The sequence below is a fragment of the Eptatretus burgeri genome, chromosome 11 (assembly GCF_056783735.1).
Source record: "Eptatretus burgeri isolate ZD-2024b chromosome 11, Ebu_testis_v1, whole genome shotgun sequence".
NCBI lineage: Eukaryota > Metazoa > Chordata > Myxini > Myxiniformes > Myxinidae > Eptatretus > Eptatretus burgeri.
In genome coordinates, this window is record NC_140971.1 from 83,874,268 (window position 1) to 83,896,767 (window position 22,500).

General features: G+C 41.7%; 1 protein-coding gene across 2 annotated transcripts in view; it reads left to right on the plus strand.

Moving 5' to 3' along the window:
* Positions 1 to 22,500, plus strand: part of LOC147017507 (teashirt homolog 3-like) — a 279,873-nt gene that overhangs the window by 94,255 nt on the left and 163,118 nt on the right. Inside the window, exons 2-3 of one of the 2 annotated variants that reach the window (XR_015049534.1) lie at positions 3,953 to 7,551; positions 7,642 to 7,693. Coding sequence is in view for 1 of the 2 variants with exons in the window: in XM_085847213.1 (XP_085703339.1) it covers positions 3,953 to 7,548 (3,596 nt within the window). In the remaining variant the exon portion in view is untranslated. The remainder of the gene's footprint in view (positions 1 to 3,952; positions 7,552 to 7,641; positions 7,694 to 22,500) is intronic. The other variant, XM_085847213.1, reaches the window with a different exon arrangement.

The following is a 22,500-nucleotide window of genomic DNA, read 5'->3' on the forward strand; positions in this document are numbered from 1 at the left end:
TTCTTCCTTGTTAATTGATATCCTTTTAGAATCCTTGCTGTACTGCTGTTTTGCGGCAGAAGGAGGGACAGGAATACAGCACTTGGGGCAGTGTAATGGCAATGGAAGAGGTTCGCTCGGTATCATGGTGCATTTGCGTTCGGCTGTATTAATTTGCTGTGCGAGCTGGGATGATTAAAATGCATGTTTGATTGTCATGATTTGGGTATTCGCCTGTACAGTTCCTTATTTCTGTTGGACATTTGGCTTTTGTCAAGTTAATGTCAAAAATTATGAGAGAAGACAATTCAGTTTTCTCTGCAGTTATAGGATGTTGTTTACCTGCGATTTATTTATTATTAATCCCGCAGGTCTGTCACCCATTCCCTTTTTCCTCATTTGTGTTTGTGGAAAAACACAGAAGAGTTTTTGTGCAGTCCTCCACCACTTGGCAGTTGTTATCCTTGGTGCAAGTAAATGATGTTTTTGTGATCCCAAAAAACATGCTGTGTTTGGAAGTTTTGCTTCAACAAAGGGTTATTGCCCAGAACGTCAGCTTCTCCTTGCTTTCCACGGGCAGCTCGCTCACTTACATCAATGTCCTGTTGATTCCATCCATTGTTGTACACATCCACCGATGCATATTGACATGAGCTTCCACGAGCAAAACTAGCTCTTCATTCTACCAGGTTGATGGTTTATAGCCAGGCCAGGAAGCAAAACACGACTAGACAGCTCAAGGGTGTAAGTGCGCTACATCTGGGATATCCTGCCAGGCCATCATTTTACATGCAAAGGAAAGAAAGAACTGAACCTGGGAAGTTATAATCCGTGCCACATAAACCTGTTCCTCACTCTAAATGACTGTGCATCAACAGTTCTTTTAACGGAGAATTATACAGGAAACTATGCGGACAATAGCATTGTAAAGTCGGAGGACTACCAGTTGAAATGTTAAGGGACTGGTGGACAACAAAGGTGGAGTCATGCATTAGGAAAGGAGGGGGGATGTAGGAAGTAATGTAAAGAGGTGAAAGGTTATAGAACAAGTGTGTGGTGATGAAGTTAGTGGAATGGGTGAGTGTAGCCTGCAATTAAACTCCACAAAGCCTGCTGATTCCACAAAGGTCATGCACATGCTCACTTTTGTGGGGCCATTTTCCTCTTTGTTAAGGAAACCTGGAGCTATATACTACATATACAAATCTACAGACACAGTTCACGTGCGTAATATTCCTTGGCAGGACATTGACCAAAATAGCAACTGATTGAACACAGAGACAAGGGGTATTCAAAAAAGTTTTCCAAACAAGATACTCACAGTAGTTGTATGTTAATAAAAAAAAAACAATAAGAGGTTTATAATAATAATTTGAGAACCCTTCCATGGAACTTTGATGCAGGAGGACACCATTGGGCCCATCGAAGCCTGCGCTATTATTTTTCGAGATACATAGTCGAGGCTCATGGTTATTATATTAAGATAATATATTTACATTATAATTACCATCTTACCTCAATCCATCCAATTATTAATTCCAAATTACATGGTGAAATTAAGATTACCACCAACTTATGGCTGTTTATCCATGCTCCATCCTTTTTAAATGCCGAGCGTAAAGCAAGGTACTGTTTTTAAGTCTTTGCTATGACTCGGTCATGGGGATTCGAACCAACGACCTCGCAGACACAGAGGTTGACACTCCAACCATTGCACCACTGAGGCTGGCTTCTTTGATGCTTTTGAGGGTCTTGTCCCAAGAGGTTTTTGTATGCCCGTGGGCTATCCCCTCTTCCCCTCTTCCCCTCACCTTCCCTCCCTTCTCACGATCCCCTCCTTCCCTTTCTGAGTTCAGAGCAAAAAATGAATCTAAGTACATTCACATATGAACGAGACCGAATGTCTTCCTTAAATGTGCGTTTGGGTTTTTGAAACATTCTGAAAAACACAAATGGTCAGTTTCGATGCGACCTGCTCAAACGACTCCATTTGAGTCCAAGTGACACTGGCATCATATCAAAAGTGAAAGGTGCACATTCATACCTGCTACTAATTACATTATCTTGCGGAATGTTTGTTGAGTACTTTTCTTCGTTGTTTTTCACCAATCTAGCTTTTGTAGAATCAAGGCGACGGGATTATTTCACCAGTTTCGACTTGTGTCTTCACAGCAAATTGCCAGGCCGCTCGCCCATGTCGTCTGCTCGCCTGCCGGGCCCCATGTTCGGCGTGCACCACACACATCAGGTTTTATTAGCCTAATAAATCACCTCGCTTGTCAATCACACCTCTGAGAGTAATTGGACATGGTTTGGTCTGGCTCTGATGGATTGTAAATCATTCGAGATTAAATTAAAAGATAATGCAGAAACTTAATGGCTTGTGTTTTGCCATCAGAATTACTCCGCTCTATTGCCTTATTTTATCTAAATTCGCCATTTATTAAGGGAGCCTGATTCATTGCCACCTCTGCGCTGTGATGACACTGTTGCCCCACCGTACCCCTTCCTTTTGTGTTGCTACATTAGCTATGAAGGTGACAAAGCTTCTGTTTTTTTCGAAAGAAAAAAAAATGAAGAGTTTCAGACAAAAGGGAGAGTGTTTGGAGAAATTAAATGAAGAGGCTGAAATGGTGGGGGTTGTTGGGGATGGGGGGGGGGGTTGTTGTGGGGGGTGGGTGGGGGTTGTGGGGGATGGTGGGGGGTTGTGGGTAGTGAATTGCAATGATACTTTTTCATACATTTTACTATCATTCTGCACATTATTATAATTGGCTTTTCTACATGATCGGACAGAAACTAATAATGTCGCCTTATTTACTGCTCTGGCCATTCATCCAGGGCCTGGTCAGAAGACTCTGCCAAGGCGAGTCAATCGAATGAATGCTTTTGATCAGGCCTGTCAAAAAGGATCAAAGATGATTGGCAGAGAGTGAATGGCAAACAGAAGAGGTAATCGCGGGTAGAAATAAGACTGCCAGTCACCCATTAGGAGCACCGCTGATGGCTACCGGCTCCCTGCCACTTTCGTTCTGCAGCCGCTTCTCTCCGGAATCAACTTGGCTGCCCAAGCTGAAAGAGTGCTTTATCATGGGAAATGGTAGTTATTTACCTGGGACTATGCCTGGCTTGCAGTCCATCGCTGAAGCTCAGGATGTTAACACCCTTTTTACCTTAACCCTTTCCTGTGATCTGCTCACAGCTCTCTACTTTTTTTTTTCTCTCTCTTGTCTGTGTTGTTCATTCTCTGATGTTCTGCCCACTCTCCTTTGCCTTTGGCTATTGGTAGTGACGTGAGGCAAGCATTAGTTACTACAAGGTGTCACATGTGATAGCTTGAACATCGGCAAGGGCCTAGCGGTAAGATGAGGGCACCTTATGCTACTTCCATCTTTGCCTGGGAATCCTAAAACAGGCATCAGGATGGGTTGCTTGGTCATATGTGTACATCTTAGTTGTAAGGATGGGATTGATGTTCAATGGGTTCAAATCCAACAAATAGATGGCATTCTGTTGCCCTGCCTGTTGGAATCATTACATTGGGGAGGAACCCATATTTTTGAGGGGTTGTTAGGCTCACTCACTGCCTTATATAAATAATCATGTGGAACTGAAAATATATATTTGGTCTTTTCTGTAAGAGTGGGCCTTTGCATCGTTATCTTGGCCATATGGACCATGCCAGTCGATTAAATGAGATATGGACATTTTTAATCAGTTATATTAATGGGATGCAAACATTAAGTCTGCAAAGTAACCATGTAAGCAAATGGATAGCATAAGTTAATAATGGCATATGTTCAGCAAATTGATGATATGATCGGTATATGGCGAGGTGTGATAGGCTGCGATATTTTGCCTGTATACACCTGCCTTATACTGACTGTCGTCAATGTTTTATAATATTATTACAACATTTTATATCAGTTTCCAATAAAATACATTTTTTTACATCCCTCACCCCACCCCACAGCCTACTTTGCTGATGATGAATTCATGGAGGAGGGTGCAGAGCTGGAGGGTAAAGATACCCCAGTGACAACAGAGGATGACGAAGAGGAAGAGGACCCTGCAGGAACTTTGCAGAGTCCCTGTGCTGATGATGCTTCTGAGTTTCCCAAAGCTTCCTCTGAGAATGGAGCCTTTTCACCATATCCTTTGGAAGAGCGGGAAAGTAGCCCCTTGAACCCTACATCTCCAAGGAGCAATGAAGAATTGGGTCATTCTGATGAAAACGAGGTACTAGATGATAGATCCAGCACACCAGCCCATGGCAAGAAGTTCCCAGAAGAAGCAGAGGTTAATGAGACTAAGCAATCTGGGTCACCAAACGATGACAGCCTGACACAGATGAAGGCTGCATATGCAAACTTACTTTCCACCTCTTACTGGAATTCACTTGGGAGCTTTCGAGTGGACCAGCCAAATGGAGCAGGCCCAAGCAACTTTGATTGGCACCGAGCAGCCGTGGCCAAAACAATGCAGCACCCATCAATGACATCAGGATTACTGCTTCCAGCCGAACATAACTGTGGACTGTTTAGTACTGTGCAATTGTATCGGCAGAGCAGCAAGTTGTATAGCCCCGTGTTTACGGGAGCCAGCAGGTTCCACTGTAGAGACTGCAGTGCAGCTTATGACCGATTAGTTGATCTGACGGTCCATATGAGTGAGACAGGACACTATCGCGATGACAGCATGCATGCCAATGGCAATGATGGTGGTGGGAAGCAAGCATGGTCAAAGCCACGGAAGCGCTCACTCCTCGAAATTGAAAACAAGGAAGAAGCACAAAAGGTTCTTCGTTGCTTGTGTTGTGGTCATGCATTTGAATCTTTGCAGGATCTCAGTGTGCACATGATTCGTACCAAGCACTATCAAAAGGTACCACTGCGTGAACCAATGTTGGCCGTTGCAGCTAAACCCTATTCACCAGCCAAGAAGCGGCGTCATTTTGAAGCATTTGAAAGGTCCTGCAGCTCACCTGAGTCAATGGGCAGTGATGGAATGCCTGATAACACTGCTGCACCACTGGCAGCACCCCCATCAAACAATACCAACCACAGCAGCCCCAGCAGGGGTGCAGCCACTGGACGCTCAGTGCACCAGAATGGCACAAGTTATTCATGGCAGTTTGAAGCACAGAAAGCCCAGATACTGAAGTGTATGGAGTGTGGGAGTTCGCACGGTTCACTACAACAACTTACTGCTCACATGATGGCCACAGGACACTTTATGAAATTAGCTCGATCAGCTTCACGAAGGTCAACTTCATCAAACCACGAACTGCTGACACATGAAGATAAAATTCAGTCAGTACCTCTTGCACCTTCTGGTGAAACACCAATGGCAGTGACAGTGACCGGGACAGTATCTTCAAAATCAGAACATACCAAAAGGTCCAGCAACCATGAAACTCACATCACAGAATCGTTCAAAAATCACGGAAGCAAGAAAAAGACACCACCTTCTCAGATCAAGTTAAAAAATGGGGCAGATGTTGAGAAGAATGAGGTGGCCAGTGCTGATGTGGTCAAAGATCATAGTCTTTTGTCTCATTTTGACTACCTGAAGGAAGAAGACCTCTCTGAAGGACCTCAAGAATGTGGACTGGACATACTGAAGTCTCTGGAGAACACCGTGGCATCCATAATCAATAAAGCCCAGAATGGTTCACCACAATGGAGTGGGTACTCCAGCATTCATGCAGCCTATCAGCTACCTGTGCCAATCTCACAGGCATCTGTGCAATCTAAGTCCTCCGGCAATTCCATAAAACTACCAATATTGCAACTCGACTGTGATCAAAGCCCAGTGGGTCGAAGCCCATCAGAATTGTCTTCACCTGCAGCATCCATTTCTCCTTCTCCTCCATGTTCTCCAGATTGTGTAAAAATGCCTGTTGTGCCCTCACCACCTGTGCAGCCACTTATGAGTAATGTACGTGCGATGGAGGAACTTGTAAGAAAGATGACAGAGAAAGCAACAGCAAAGGGCACCCGAGATCGATCAGACGCAAAGATGCGATCAAGAAACTCTGTTGAGGATGAAGTGAAGCTGCGTGAAATTAAAAGAGAGCCAGGGATCGATGGACGTGAAAGTGGCGTGGAGCAACAAGGACATTTTGGTGATGTGAAGAGATCTGGCAAGATGGTGAAAAGTGAATCGCAGGAACTTCTTGTGCCTACCACTCGAGCAAGCTTGGGTGAAGGTGATGTTAAAATTGAAGGTTTGGATTCACCATCTGGTTCTAGGAGTGATCAACAAAGCCCCTGTGATCTCCTGCCAATGTTTGACAACATCATTACAAACGGCATGGAGACGAAGTGCGAAACACCGGGACCAATATCGACACCAACGTTCGGTGGTGGTTTAACAATCATCACGGAACATCTTGGTGAACCTTCATTAGTAAACCCACTGAGTGCTCTACAATCAGTGATGAATGCCCATCTAGGTAAAGCTGCCAAGCCACTCTCACCAGCATTGCTTGATCCTCTAAGCAGACTCCACAGGATTAGTACCGGCACAGCTGGCAAATCCATTATGACCACCCTTCCTGCTGCTTCTCTACAGTCACGCCAGGCTGACCGGGGTGTCTTGGCAGCTACCACAATGACTGTGGAATGCATTGCTGAAGAAGGAGCAGACCAGCCAATTGATCTGACCAAAACCAAAGCTGAGAAGCACTTCGGAGTTGTAGAAGGGGGCTCTGCACCACTTATGCTCGGGGGTTCACCCGTACGTGAAAATGCTCTTTCAGACATATCTGCACTGGTACGCAACTTGGCTGGACGATTGACACCCAAGCCTACTGCAGCACAAGTAACCAGTACTGTTGGCAGCAGCAACAGCAACGGGGGCAGTCGGAATGGGAATAATTCTACTGAAAAGGCCTTTGATTCTAGAAGGCAGTTACCAGATTGCGATAGTGGAACTACAACCACTACAACTGCTCATGATGGCTCGTGGAAACGAAAAGCTGGACGGCAGTCAGCATGGAACCCCCACCATCTGCTTTTACTTCAAGCCCAGTTTGCGGCAAGCCTTAGACAAGCTTCAGACGGTCGCTACATGCTCGCAGACTTGACTCCTCATGAGCGTCTCCGGGTGGCTCGAGCTACGGGTCTTTCGGCCAGCACAATTAGCCATTGGTTGGCTAATGTCAAGTACCAGTTGCGACGGACAGGAGGAACCAAATTCCTCAAACATATGGACACAGGCAGGCCAATTTTCTATTGTGGCGATTGTGCCCTTCAATTTCGCACCCCCTTGGCCTATGTCGGCCATGTTGAAACACATCTTGGCTTTGGCTTAAGGGATGTGGCACGTGCTGTTGGCCGCTCAGATACCCAATGCACGAGTCCTTCACTCGCTGAAGACACTGAGAAGTCATCGGTGTCACCCACATCAGGAGCAGACACAACACTTACTTCACATCGATGTCGGCTATGCAGCAGGTCCTTTGCCAGCAGAAACGCCTTGAAACTACACCATAACAAGTCACACACCAAGACCTCAGAGGATAATCCCACACCTTTCAGTGGAATTGAGAAGTCTCTGCCATAACAAGTAAGGAGTTTTTTTTTTCACTTTTAATTTGTGGCTGTGGTTTCTCAGTCACGTTTTTGCGAAGTCATGTGATTCAGAGAAATTTTGCAGGTTTACAGGTGGAGGCAATGGCGCTGCAACTTGCTGAAGCCTCATGGCGGAGGTAATTGTGTTCCACCGATGACTCTTGTAATTGAATTATCAATGCGACCGATAGTTCATCCTGTTTGTTATTTTCCTTGGAATCTTATATCAATGATTTCATCAAGCCTTTCATTAGCAGCAATGATTTCAACCTTTTTTTTTTTTTTTTCATTTATGATGCAGGGGATGCATATCAACTGTATTATGATGATTTATTCTATTGATAAAAAAAATCTACGACAAACAACATAATACATAATTAAGCCTCTCCATTCAACCCCCTGCTCCCCTCCCTAAGTCTCCAACATATTTGAGGCATTTCTGACTCTTTCCTTCTTGTGTTCTCTTCTGCCTGACTTAAGAGGCTGTGCAAAACAAGTGTCTTCTTAGAACAATTCCTTTTTGAGACAAATTGCTCGCTTCATGCATTCACACGTGAGTCTTAATCGGCAGGCCGGTTAAGTGGTCATTCAAATCAGAGGAGCATTTAAATTAGATTTAATGATGTATGAATAAATGGGAAAATAAATAAATATTTTAGGTTCCAATGAAGACATTATGAAGGCAGAAGCAAATTGCATGCTCTTTGGCACAAGATGGCAGAATGATGAATCGCATGTTGAAACCTAACTGAGCCAAATCCACTCTGCCCGCTCGACAGCGAAGCCGGCCCCATGCCAACCTTGATTGCTCCGTTGATGACTCTGCCTTATCGTGTCAGTTTTGATGGTGCCACTGTAAACGCCAAAAGGCAACGGGCCTTGATTCAAAAACAAGTTTTTCATCTCAGCTTCAACTGTTTCTTTCAGTGCGCCGATGCTTTTGGATCGGCAGCAGTCCCTGGAGAGAGAACAGAACTTATTTGACAAGTGACCAATCTCTCAGTGTGTGTGCTTCACATTATTCCCGTCACAACATTGCTTAAGCCAGTGCTATTTAAAATTGCATTTTAAATCATCATTTCAGCTCCGGCCTCAAGAGATCATTGGAGATGTATTAGTCACAATTATGATTGTCCTCCCCCTTTTGCATCTCATTCTTTCCCATTCGACTGATAAGGGTTGCTCAGCTTATTAAATTCATAAATTATGAAGAGCATACAAATTGGTCTTGATCTCCTCTTTAAAAATTGCTCGGAAACATGTTACAGGGGTCTCTGGAGAGGACGTGGCCAGAGCCATTGGCAAGACCAGGATGCACGGGCAGTCCAGACAGATTAAACAAACTCGGTGTTAGCGTGACCTAAATCTTTCCTTGCATTATACTACATGGCGCTTTAAAATAACACCGCTGACGAATGTGCAATCTGTGTAATTTACGGCGAGCAGCGGGGAAGATACAAGATGAAAATCTTAAATGGTGCTTGCATGGCTGGCTTGGAAAACCAGGAATCAATGTGCCAGGGGTTAATGAGCTATCGGGGAGAAGCGAACAGCACTCGGCAACCGTGGCACGCCGGGATGATGGAGTGGTTAACGGGGGAAAATGCCTCTCTTTGTAATGGTTGTATCGTGTTGTTAAAGCCACTGAGGTTTTTATTACCAACTCGGCCATCATTTGCCGTTCTCTGATGATGCCCCTCTGTCACCCGCTCTGCGCTTCCGCTCATGTATACGAAAAATGGACTCCAATTCAGCAATTCACAATGAATTAAAAAAAAAAACTTTCCTGGGATCAAAGCTACAGCCTGGACTCTCTTTTCAGAGAGAGAGAGAGAGAGAGAGAGAGAGAGAGAGAGAGAGAGAGAGAGAGAGAGAGAGAGAGAGAGAGAGAGAGAGAGAGAGAGAATGGCTCGGTTGTTTCACATAGGTCCAAAGCCCCTGAGGAGAGTGGATGTAGAAATAGCCATGGTTTTCATTTGCGTTTAGGTCCCATTTAATTGCTGCACCATGTTGCCTTAATCGCCCAGGCATTTCTCTTTTTTTTTTTATGGAATGGATGCTTGGCCTCCTGCCTCATGAGCGTGGGAGGGGATAGAGACAGAGCTGAGGCAGAAAACTGCTCTCGACGGTCTCAAGCCCAGAGAGATTCTCTTTCTTCTTTGCCCGGTAAAAGATGCTGTGATGGTACAGAAGCTCCACTCCCGGCAGAGGTGCAGTCGCTTGATTGTGCAGACACCAATAGGCTTCTTACTTGACCTTGACAATGTGCTTTTGCTCAAAGCATAAAGGGTGGAGGGAAAGCGAGTCTCATGGGTCGTGGGTGCTGGGTTTTCAGATCATTACACAGATCTAACCAGGGTCATTGGTGGCAGACAGGAGGACTGTAAAAATATCAGGCCTGAGCTGCGCCCCCGTGCTGTTCTTTATGCATCCTCCCCTATGGCGGTGGGTGCTGCTACTGTTGTGTTTATGGATTTTTGCTCTCCCTGCCCAAGGAGATGACTGGTTTATACTTAGCCTCCCAGCGTTTTATTTATACTTTTACCATTTTTTTCAAATTTCTGATGTTTAGTGTGTGTGTGTGTGTGTGTGTGTGTGTGTGTGTGTGTGTGTGTGTGTGTGTGTGTGTGTGTGTGTGTGTGTGTGTGTGTGTGTGTGTGTGTCCTTGTAATTAACTGTAATTATCTCACTCACTTTTTATACACATTATTTTATCTCGTAATTTACATCCATAAGATATCACAGCAATTGGATAATCAAAAATGAACAACGCAACAAAACAAGCATTGTGACGTCAACATGCCCATGAGCGTCATGATTTGATTTATTCCTCCATCCAATCCTTCCATAACTCTAAGCCAAAAATATATATTAATGTGCAGCTGCCAACAGTGCCCCGTACCTTGACTTATGATTTTTTTCCAAGAGACAATATTTGTTTTATAAACCTCTCCATCACACAGTAATGCTTGGTGCCCCCAGCCTGAGGGCCATGGACGGATCACGTCATTACCCTAATGTGCTTTGCTTTGAGGCTCTGGGGGCCGGCTCGTGCTTCGGCCGCCCAGTGTAATGATGCGGTGCCGTAAAAATGTCAACCATTTTCCAGTCCGCAGTGGCTGGTCCCTGCTAACAGGCCAGTCATGCCTCTCAACATGCCTCTCCTCTCTCACAGGCCTCCGCCAGTACGATGGGCCCTTTTCTCTCTTGGGTGGAGCAGCCCTGGTGCTGGAGCAAAGCCAAAAGTGCTTTGGAGGGAGTAAGACACTTTAGGCCATCCATAACACAGCTCAGACCTCTTGGGGACCTTATGGCTGTTTGTGGGCATTAAGAGTTGAAAGGGGGGGGGGGAGAGAGAGCAAAAGAGAGTGAGCAAGATCAAGAGAGTGAGCAAGAGCAAGAGAGAATGAGAGAGAGAGCAAGAGATAGGTAGAGAGAGAGAGAGAGAGAGAGAGAGAGAGAGAGAGAGAGAGAGAGAGAGAGAGAGAGAGAGAGAGAGAGAGAAAGAAAGAGAAAGAGAAAGAGAAAGAGAAAGAGAAAGAGAAAGAGAAAGAGAAAGTGAAAGTGACAGAGAAAGAGAACAAGAAAGAGAGCATATAAATACTTTGATCACTCCATCCAGCAATGAATACCACAATAACTGGCTGCAGCTTAAAACCCACGGCGATTGGCATCATTCAATTTGATTTATAGCCAGGGAGCATGCATGCAGCAATTAGCGGGTCTCTTACTGTAAGCTTTGACTGACGAGCAATTTCGGACTTACGTAATGGCCCACAAATAGAGTTGGGGAAAACAACTCAGCACTTTTGTTCCATCCCCTGATATTTATATTTTTATTCGACAAAACTGTTTTCTTGAAAATATTATAAAGACCTCGACTCATAACAAGATCGTATATCTAATTTATTTATTGGATGTAAATAGCATGTTTTTTTTTCATTTTTACCCTTTGTCTTCAACTTACATTCTGCATGACGAGTGGACAAATGTTTCTGATTTCATTTATGACATCACACAGAGCATTGCACGTAATACGTAGCATTGTTTATGCATAACAGTGTAATTTCTGACAACTAGGGAGAACAATGTAGGCCTCACACTGCCCACAGGCATGGAGTTTGCTGGTCATTCTATGGTTCAGCTGTGATTCACAAGGTCACACCGAGTTCATGCAAAAAACGTGACCAACGGAGGATAGGGCACTCCCTATGGGAATGAATGGGGAAGGGTGGTGGCATTTGGGGTTAAAAGGTGCAAGACCCATATCTCTCCATCCTACCACCAATTACTTATTCCTATCCCCCAAGCTTTAGAGCAGTGTGCCAAGTCGGAGTATATTCCAATTTAGCTGTTTATCTCATACGTGTCTCATGATAATTAGCAATGGATCTATCGTTCTAGACTAGACTGTTTGTCACGATGCATTGTTTCTTGTGAGATGACACCGTAAGGAAGTTTAACTTGAGTTGGATGACGGATCGAATAATGGACGTGTTTTTAAACATTGTTACTTGTGTGAAGAAAGGATCGACAATGGTATTCACAGAAAGAGATAACATTAGAGATAGAGATAACACAGTGTCTTAATGAACCAAGAGCATTTTAAACTTCCAAACTGAAACTGCACTGTTGATTCAATTTGCTGCAGGAAAGTCTCACAAACTTCCTTCAACACCGGATGTGAACAATGTAAATCGTTCAAACCGAATCGAGACAATTTGTCAAGCCACTATTACTTACCCACATGGTATTGGCGAGCACAATACTATACCGTTGCTCGGTTACATCGTGTTTCTCGGTATGGTGGTGGTCTTGTGAAGAAGGGCATCAATGAATGTGTAGGTTCAAATCTGGCTGAAGATGCTAATAAAGTACTAGCGGGGTATGCTTACACATCGTAAGCAATAACGATCCATGCTTCCCCATTGTCTTGGGTCGCTCACCTACATTTTATTTTTGATTATTTCTTTTCATTATTTCTTTTCATTTATTTATATTTTCATTTACGGACACTTTCTGATAGTTCTGTTAAATTTCCTGGTGGACACGCTTCGATGTCTATTAGCATGCAAAATTAACATGCTTCCCTATTGTCTCGGGTTGCTCACCTGCATTTTTTTCATCTATTACTTATGAAATCTTTAGATTTCGTAAGTATATTGATGACTTCCGTCCTCTGTTTGTGTGTTTGTGTGTTTGTGTGTTTGTTTGTAGGCACGATAACTCGAGAACAGAAGAAGCAACCAATGTCAAATACACCACGTGATTCAGGAGGGTGATGGCTAGCGCTGATTAGATTTTGGTCAAAATCGGTCAAAGTTCAAGGTCACAGTGAGGTCAAACATTCGATTTTTGATGGTTTTGTACAGAATCATCGTAGAAACTTCTGGTTTGCGTCGCTACCTTCTCTAGAGACAGCTTTTATTAGACAAGGTCAGAGGTCAAGTTGACGATTTCATAAGTACCGGTCTATGACTGCTTGTTTACATTTTCATTTACAGATGGTTCCAACAGTTCTGTCATTTTTCCCAGTGTATCAGCTTCGATGTCCATTGGAATGCAAAATTTCAGCTTTCTACATCACCCAGAAGGTACCGATCCTTAATATCAGTCAGTGAGTCAGTGGTTAGAAAGATATATATATATATATATATATATATATATATATATATATATATATATATATATATATATATATATATATATACATATTAAACACTAAAGTTCTGAACATCCTGAGATAGTGCTATATTTTGGTGGGACTGTTGATGAAAACCCAGCTGGCTTAGAAATGCCCTTTATGGAGAGGGTCATTGGCCTGCCCCTCTTGGGCTTACCTGCTCATGCTGCCAGTCCACACATTGCATTTGGCTTATCCATCCATCCATTGGATTTGAACTCAGGATCCTAGGATCCCAAAGCCCACCACCCTAACCATTAAGCCAACACCAGGCATATTTGGCTCATTGCCATTGCCACAACTTAGGCTGGGTATTAAAATGTGACCTACGAAGAGCAGTGCTGCCTAAAATAATACCCTCTTCCAAATATTAAAGCAATGTGGCTTTTTCGTTGTTCTGGTAAATGCAGTATGATCCTATTCCGCAGCAAAGAGTGTAATTTTAAGTGTCCTTTGTACAAAGTGAATGGTATCCATCACAATTGTCAGGCGAAGAGGAACCTCCTTGAGGTCGAGACTATGGTGAGCTCCTGGCTTGGCTCGTCTTCTTCTTATTCTCCTCCCTGCGTATGGCAGCTTGGCTGCCGGGTAACTGTGATTTTGGAGGGGCATGACGGTATGCAGCTGATGCTGTGCCCCTATACCAGTATCAACTAAAAGATCCCAAGCCAGCTACCCGAACCACTAAGCCAACACCAGGCTTACTTGGCTGGTGAACAACTTTTTTTTTCTGCGAACGACATCTCAGTGTCTGTTTTATGCATCGGGCACTAGGAACGGCATTGGCCTAAGTGTGCCGCATGTGAGTAGACGCGGTAATAACAAATATGCACTGCTTGTCGGGTCAGAGGCCATTTTGTGACATTAATAAGGTGCTCTATGGCATTTCGCAGCTATTGGGAGAGTGGGATAAAGGACAGAAGAACCTTCCTGACTCTGCCAGTTGTTCTCTCATTAGGAGACACGTCAAATATTCCATCTCGTTGAGGAAAAGGATAATTTGCAAGTGGCTGTTTCAATTTACCGATTTATTTACTTTTTGGATATTGAGAATGCAGATGAGGTGCATTTGGTGCATCGTGCTGCACATCCAGCAACATACACTTTGCTGATAAAACGCTTGTTAAAATTTCTACACCACAGCACTCTTCTTTTCATACTGCAAATCTCAAGTCCATATAATGCCTCTTCATCTTCTCCTTACTTCCTTCTTCCCATCGCCCCAAGTAATGTTGAGGGAAAGGACAGGTGATGCTGTGAGTGTCGCTAAAACATAAAACAACTAGAAGGGCACTCAGTAGAGTGCATACCTCTGCCACGTAATGTCTCATCCATGAGAACATATCTGTCCCAATACATTTTTGAAATATCACGCTATATATCGTTTTTGGCTGCCGGGTGGTGAAGAATCACTTTAAAAATTAAATAATTGTCGTATCTAGATTTGGATTCGGATCTTCACCAAAATCGAATCAGTCTGTCCTTGTCGCACTCCCAACCTGCCCACCAAATTTCATCCGGATCCGTCTATAACTTTTTGAGATATCCTGCACACAGAGAGACAGAGAGGGGTGAAAACATAACCCCCTTCACCTTCGGTGGCGGAGGTAATAACCACGTATAATGCGTACCCAATTGCATCCTCATATTAATGCAAAATCATTTCAGATAGCAGCTGAAAAAAAAACTCTCCAAACACGTGTAATTTACACTCCACCAAAGAGTCGTCTTTCCTGATTTTATTTTTGGAACAGACTTAAACGTTTATTTTATGAAAAAGCAGCAAATCATTGTCATGTGAATAATGAACGATTCACTGGGGAACAATTTTTTTCTTATTATCTGTTGCATGAGATGTTTCAACTTATTCTATGTATTTTTTCAATGCTGATTTCAAATCTGAAATCGGTTTTCCTCTACATGCTCTAGTTTTCATGCAATTTGAAACTTGCGATTTTCGTAAAAATGACACCCATTGCTATTTGCACTCGGGATAACTTGAGAACTCGGGGTGCAATTTCCGACTTTAGTGGAAATATACGATGCCTAAACGGCTAAATAACTATAGACCGTATTCGTTTTGCTGCAAACGATTTGCTCACGATTTATTTGACATCAATTTTGTTTATCTTTATTGGTATTTATTTATCTTTATTGATATATATTCTTTAACTCTATGTTTTTCTTTGTTTCAGATCTGATCATGGCTTCTTCAATAAGACATAAATGTGTAAATAATCCTGATGCATTCTGTTATGTATGTGGCTGCTACACACTACTTCGTCAAAAGCGCAATATAACATAGTTTGTAAGGCGTGCCTATAAAGCCTATTTTGATGTTCCCCTTGGCGACCAAGACAAGAAATGGGCTCCTCATATTGTATGTCATAATTGTGAGGAAATGCTTCGTGACTGGACAAAAGGAAAACAAAAGGGTCTACCTTTTGGAGTTCCCATGGTTTGGCGAGAACCTAAGGACCACGTAACTGACTGCTATTTTTGCCTGGTCAACGCAAAGGGTGTTGGCAAGAAAAACCGGCAAAAGATCTCCTATCCTTGTATTCCCTCAGCAATTCGACCTACTCCGCACTCTGAGGAACTCCCCGTTCCAGTCTTTAATGGTTTCTTCTTATCTGAAGATGAAGGCAGTGAATATGATCAGCAACAGCACGAGGGTCGTGATGACGGGCTTCAAGAAATGGTTTCAGAATCCGAAGCCTCCTCCTCTGATACCAAACAGTCATCAGCCCCTCAGCAGTTTCGCCAACCGGAATTGAATGACTTAGTGCGTGATTTGGGGCTCTCCAAGAAAGCAGCTGAGGTATTAGCCTCTGGGCTGCAAGAAAAAAATCTACTTGTCCACTCTGCAAATGTTTCATATTTCCGAAAGCGGAACCAGATCTTTGTCGCCTTTTTCTCAGAAGAAAAGCAGTTTGTTTACTGCCATGATGTCCCAGGTCTTCTCAGGCAATTAGGTGTTACTTCGTATAATCCAACAGAATGGCGATTATTTCTGGATACCTCTAAGCGCAGCCTCAAGTGTATTATCTTGCACAATGGCAATGTTTATGGAGCGGTTCCAGTTTGTCACTCAGTGCATTTGCGAGAAGAACATAATGACATAAAAATGGTCATTGACTTATTCAAATATCACGAGCACAACTGGATCATTTGTGTGGACCTGAAAATCGTCAACGTTCTCCTTGGTCAAGAGAAAGGCTTCACAAAGTTTCCATGCCATCTCTGCATGTGGGACAGGCGAGCTCGAGAGAAACACTGGATCCAGAAGGAGTGGCCCATCCGTGAAACTCTGGAAGCAGGCAATGACCCAATCGTCAACCGAGAGAAGATCATTTTTCCCCCACTCCATATCAAGCTCGGCTTGATGAAACAGTTCGTGAAGGCATTGAGTACTGATGGTGAATGTTTTCAACATATAGTTTCTGCTTTTCCTGCTTTGTCTTTCGAGAAGATCAAAGCAGGTGTGTTCGATGGACCTCAAATTCGTGCTCTTGTACGTGATGAGGAATTTGTAAGGAAGATGAATGACAAGGAGAAGACAGCGTGGCTGTCTTTCGTCACAGTTACACAAAACTTTCTTGGTAACGAAAAGGCAGATAACTATGAGTTTCTGGTTACGAGAATGCTGTTGGCTTTTTGTGATCTTGGGTGCAACATGAGTGTCAAGCTCCATTTCCTGAATAGTCACCTTGATCAATTCCCTGAGAACCTTAGGGCTGGAAGTGAGGAACAGGGAAAGCGCTTCCATCAGGACCTCATGACGATGGAAGAGCGCTACCAAGGGTGATGGGACAAAAATATGATGGCACACTACTGCTGGAGTATCAAACAAGATTGCCCTGTGGAAGTCCACAAACGCCAGAGCTACAAGTGCAAATTTTTGCCTGAATGGGACCTATTTGAACTTTGCATTCCATCCTTATCAATTGTTCTGAATCACCTATCATCTTTATGTCGAAATATATGTTCATTTAAGTTTGCTTTTAATTCAAATTGTAACTTCCCAAATAAATGTCGAAAATGTTGAATTGCAAAATATATGTTTAATATAAATTTGCTTTTAATACAAATTGTAACTTACCAAATAAATGTTGATAATGGTGGATTGCAAAAAAATCTAGAGCTTACAGAGAGAAACTAACTTCAGATTTGAATTCAGCACACTCAAATTAGGGAGGATCAAGTGCTGGTATCAATGCAACAAAAACTTTGTTCCCCAGTGTATTGAACAATTCTTGACTCTTCATGGTAATGCAAGGGAATTGTCACAAAAGTGCAAAATATATGGCATTGTCACAAAAGTCTTTAATTTCCAGGAAGTAACTTTAGTAGCTTTCTACATTAAAAAAAATATATTTTTGTCTTTTTAAACAACCCCCCCCCCCTCAAAAAACAACTTTTTTTCATGGATATGTTTCGAGGTGTCGATTCATGACACTTGCCTGCCACCTTTCCTTAGCTCTCACAAGCATTATTTTCATTTACTTATTACATTTACCACATCCGTGAAGCGAAAAGCAGGGTTAAGCAATTGTTTAACTTCTGTCTGTCTGTCTATCTACAAACATCAGTTTTTGATCGAGGAACAACTTAATTTCAATTCAATGTTATATTCTGAACATGAATCAGAAAGCGAACCGGTAGTTTCATAGAACTTTTGCTTTAAATTAGTCCCAATCACACATGTAGAGAGGGGAGTGAGACAATTTTAATGGGTGTAGCTGCTTGAATGTTTGGCATGTCCTTCCATCCATCCATCAAAAAGTGAAGAAGAATAACATTTCTTACCCTCCATGAGGGGATAACCAAAGTTGCGAGTTGGCGTTTGCAGTTCCGCCACATGTGCCCACGTACCCATGCACACAAACAGACCTTAATTTATTTTTTCTTTTAAACTGCACTGCTTCCTTCGGACACAGGTACAATTTGTTTTACTCTGTCTGCCTGTCTGCCAGTCAAACAAAATTGAAAATCATTCCAAACTGGAAACTTACTGTTTGGAAACGGTCATAAAGGACACAAACAACAGGCATGAAGAACATGAAGAACTAACTTACTGTTTTTAACGGTCATAAAGGACACAAACAACAGGCATGAAGAACTAATGTGACGTGTTAAATAAAGGTGGTGTAAAGGAAGCTGCATCAATGGCGGTAAACTTCCGAAGAAATTTTTAGATCTTCGTGGAGCATCTCTAAGTCTTACTCACGTTGTTGTTCTTCATCTTCTTCTTGTGGACTTTTTTGTCTCACAGCCTACAGTTTTCATCGAAACTTCCTGAAACTTGGCATATATATGTAAAAATACCCTGCGCAGACAGTAACCATCTCTGATTTTGAAAATTCCTCCTAGAAAAAAAGTTATGACATCAAAATATCTCCGCTAATGGAAATCGCCTAAAAAATTATCTCCGAAACTAGGCAAGCTTTTTGAATTCTGTTTGTGGGAATCGAACAGGGCATTAGCAGAGATGAATTACCGCACATATGATACATCACTATGACGTCATATCAATTTTTATGACGTCATTCCTATTTTTTGACATTTTTTGTCTCACAATCCAGAGTTTTCATCAGATCTTCGTGAAACTTGCAATGTATATGCAGAAAGCCCACGCGCAGGCAGTAACCATCTTCGATTTTGGAAATTCTTCCCAGAAAAAAAGTTGACGTCATAATATCGCCGCTAATGGAAATCGCCTATACCATTATAACCGAAACTAGGCAAGATGTTTGAATTTTGTTTGCGGGAATCAAGCCGGGCAATAGCACAGATAATTTATCGCAAACCTGATGCATCACAATTACGTCATATTAGTTTTTATGACGTCATCATTAAGAGGACGAGGATCTTTGCTCATTTGAGCTTGTTTTTCCTATAACCTATAAAATCTTTATTTTATTTAAATTGAATTTATACTTGAACATTGTAGAACACAAATCGCCTTGTTGTAGAACACAAATCGAACACAAATCGCCAATGGACATCGCCTACTTTCAAAACCCTTTCATTTAGCAGTAGTTGGACAAAACATTACGACATTTTACATCATCTTGACCGATCAAATTTGCTGCTTGCAGACCCTGCCCATGCCCTTTTTTCTCAAGGCTGTGTGGGGTAAGGTGTTCTATGAACTCTAGTTTAGATTCTAATTTCATGATTTCCTTTACAAAATCCCATAGCTGTTCATCTTTAATTCTAAGCTGAATGGTCACCTTCGTTACTTCATCCCTCTGTTCTCACCTCTATGGAACTGACTCAATGTGACTGAATCCATACTCCTCCCTCCGGTCTTTCAAGTGTGCTGCCCACCATAATCTCACGCTTTCTGCCATATGCTTTCTCACACATGCTCTCTTCTACTCTCTTTTACCCCATCACTCCCTCCATCCAACTCTTTTCCTTTGTGCCATGCATCTGCACATGTTTGTTGTCTTTGTCTCCCTGCTCTCTTTTGATCCTTTGTCATGCTGTGAACTTGCTGCCCTCTGTCGTTTAGCTCATCCACAAGCCTAGATTTGTTTCCAAAATAAATAAATAAACAAACAAACAAATAAATTAATCAATGTAGTGTATGTGAAAGATTACAATCATAATGGGGATATTTCTGCTTCATACAGGTAAGCTTGAAACTCTTCAGGTAGATGTACAAGTTCTAAATGCATTCTATGTAAATCCATTCATATTTTATACTGACCTCTGACCTCTGCTAAAACACATTCAATAAGTTTTCAATAATTTTGGTCAAGTTCATGTTTCCCCTGTTAGGAAAATCAGTCATCCTCTGTGCTTTGATCCCAGATCTTTGCATGAAATAAGAGTATTTAAAAAGCAACTAAGAGTATTTAAGCAAAAAGTATTTAAAAAGTGAATTTACGGTTTGTACAGCAAGCAGGTTTCTGATGAGGAAGAGTTTATAATTCTTTGGCCTGACTTAATAAAAAACTAGCATAACCCGCGCTCTGCGTGACATGTTGGGGTGGGTGTGTTTGAGAAAGGAACTGATGCAGAGTATCAGTAGTAATTTTACTTTAATGCAGTAAGTGGAATACGATTTCACTGTTTGAGAACCATTTTATTTACTTTTTTTTGTACCATGCACCTCATATGGTCTTTGAGATAATGTAAGCCGAATATCACGTTACTCGAGCGCAGAACAAAGTCGAAGATAGCGCGACACGAAACCACAAGCTCGGAAATAATATATAATTCTAATCCTGATCGTCATTGATTTTTTTTAATCTACTCGTACTTTTCCAACAACTTATGCTTTTCTTTGACCAAGCACCCACATTGTATCCTGTATAATATATACACGTACTGTATATATATATATATATATATATATATATATATATATATATATATATATATATATATATACACGTACTGTATATATATATATATATATATATATATATGTATATATACAGATATGAATATATATATATATATATATACTTATATGAATATATATATATATATATATATATATATATATATATATATACTTATATGAATATATATATATACTTATATGAATATATATATATATATATATATATATATATATATATACTTATATGAATATGTATATATTTAGACCATACTCTGCAGAGTGTTGGTGCTGCTTAAGCAGTCTCCTTGGATATTTGGCACAATCCTGGACAGGTCGTCTCTCTGACATAGTATACTAGCAAGCTGGCACTCATTTTGCCGACCTCAGAAGGATGACAGGCCGAGTTAACCCCACCTGGTATTAATTCAACAGCTGAGCGGGATTTCAACTCAGGAACCTTGGATCCAAAGTCCACCACCTTAACCATTAAGCCAACATCAGGCATATATACATATACATATATCAAAAACATGTGGAATGTGACTAGCATTCCCCCGATCTCCATTGGACATTGTCCGACACCAAAGCGTCATCTCCAATCAGGAGGCCTCGGCCCGGCGGCTCTGTCAAACAGCCAATTACATGGTCAACATCAATTAAACATCAAACGGAGCTGCCAATCTGGATTTTGGGCTTGTTTGCCCTCATCAGGATGGCATACCAACAAATATTAAACCAACGACGACTACATTCATCACTTATAGATCCAACACAACTCCTGACTTTGGCCTGACTTAATAAATATATTGCCTGACTGTTATGGTGAGCAACTCTTGACTGTTATGGTGAGTATATACATATACATTTTTATATCTCTATATATATATATATATATATATATATATATATATATATATATATATATATATATATTTTTATATTTATATATATATATATATATATATATATATATATATATATATATATATATATATATATATACACATATATGTAAGTATGGGATGCTGTTAGCTATCCTTGACATCACCACAAAGCTCCTTGTAATGTTATTGAAAAAGTATAATCTTTGGTATGACATCCTGAATCATCAGCACTGTTGGATTTAAGGGTGAAAATAGTGGTGACTTTCACCACCTGACCCCCTGGGCCCTATACACCCCCTTACCCAGTACTCTTTTTTTTCCCCCTGTTGTTTTGCTGAACATCATTGGCTTCAAATTCAGGTTATTGAAAATAAAATTCCATCTCTCCCAGAGACTAATGATATGTTCGCACCCAAGGGCCAAAGGGAATAGCTTTTTGAGCAGAACTGAACACTGAGCAGCCTGACTTGCCTTTCCATCTGCACCTCTGTCCCACCATTTCTGTGGAATACATAATTACGTCGTCGTTTTTATGTATTATAAAGCAAAACATCATTTGTTATAATTCCCACAAAATGGCGGACAATTTGCCTTTCCTTTTTATTTACGTTCAAGCAGATTCGTTTCATTTGTATTTGCATAAGCCGATTAGTTTCATATTTACATCAGCATATTCACAGAAGTTGTGCTGTCGTTTCTTCACATATGCAGATAAATGAAAGATGTCTGCAAGCAAATTACCTACATGGATAAATACCAATAAGGCGGAAAGTCTATGGATGCTGAATTGGGGAGACTTCTTGATAAGGTGACAGAGAGGTGAAGAGATGTACTATCATGCCAGCTTCGCCTTTTAAGGGTGCTCATTGGCCTTGGCCTTCCAATGTGAACACATCGAGAGTATATTGAAAAATCATTAACAGTAATTGCTGATGCAACACCAGGAATAAGCTGCAAAGACCAAATCGTGAAACTTATTTGCTTTGTTGATGTTGATGGAAAGACTGAAGGAGTGTA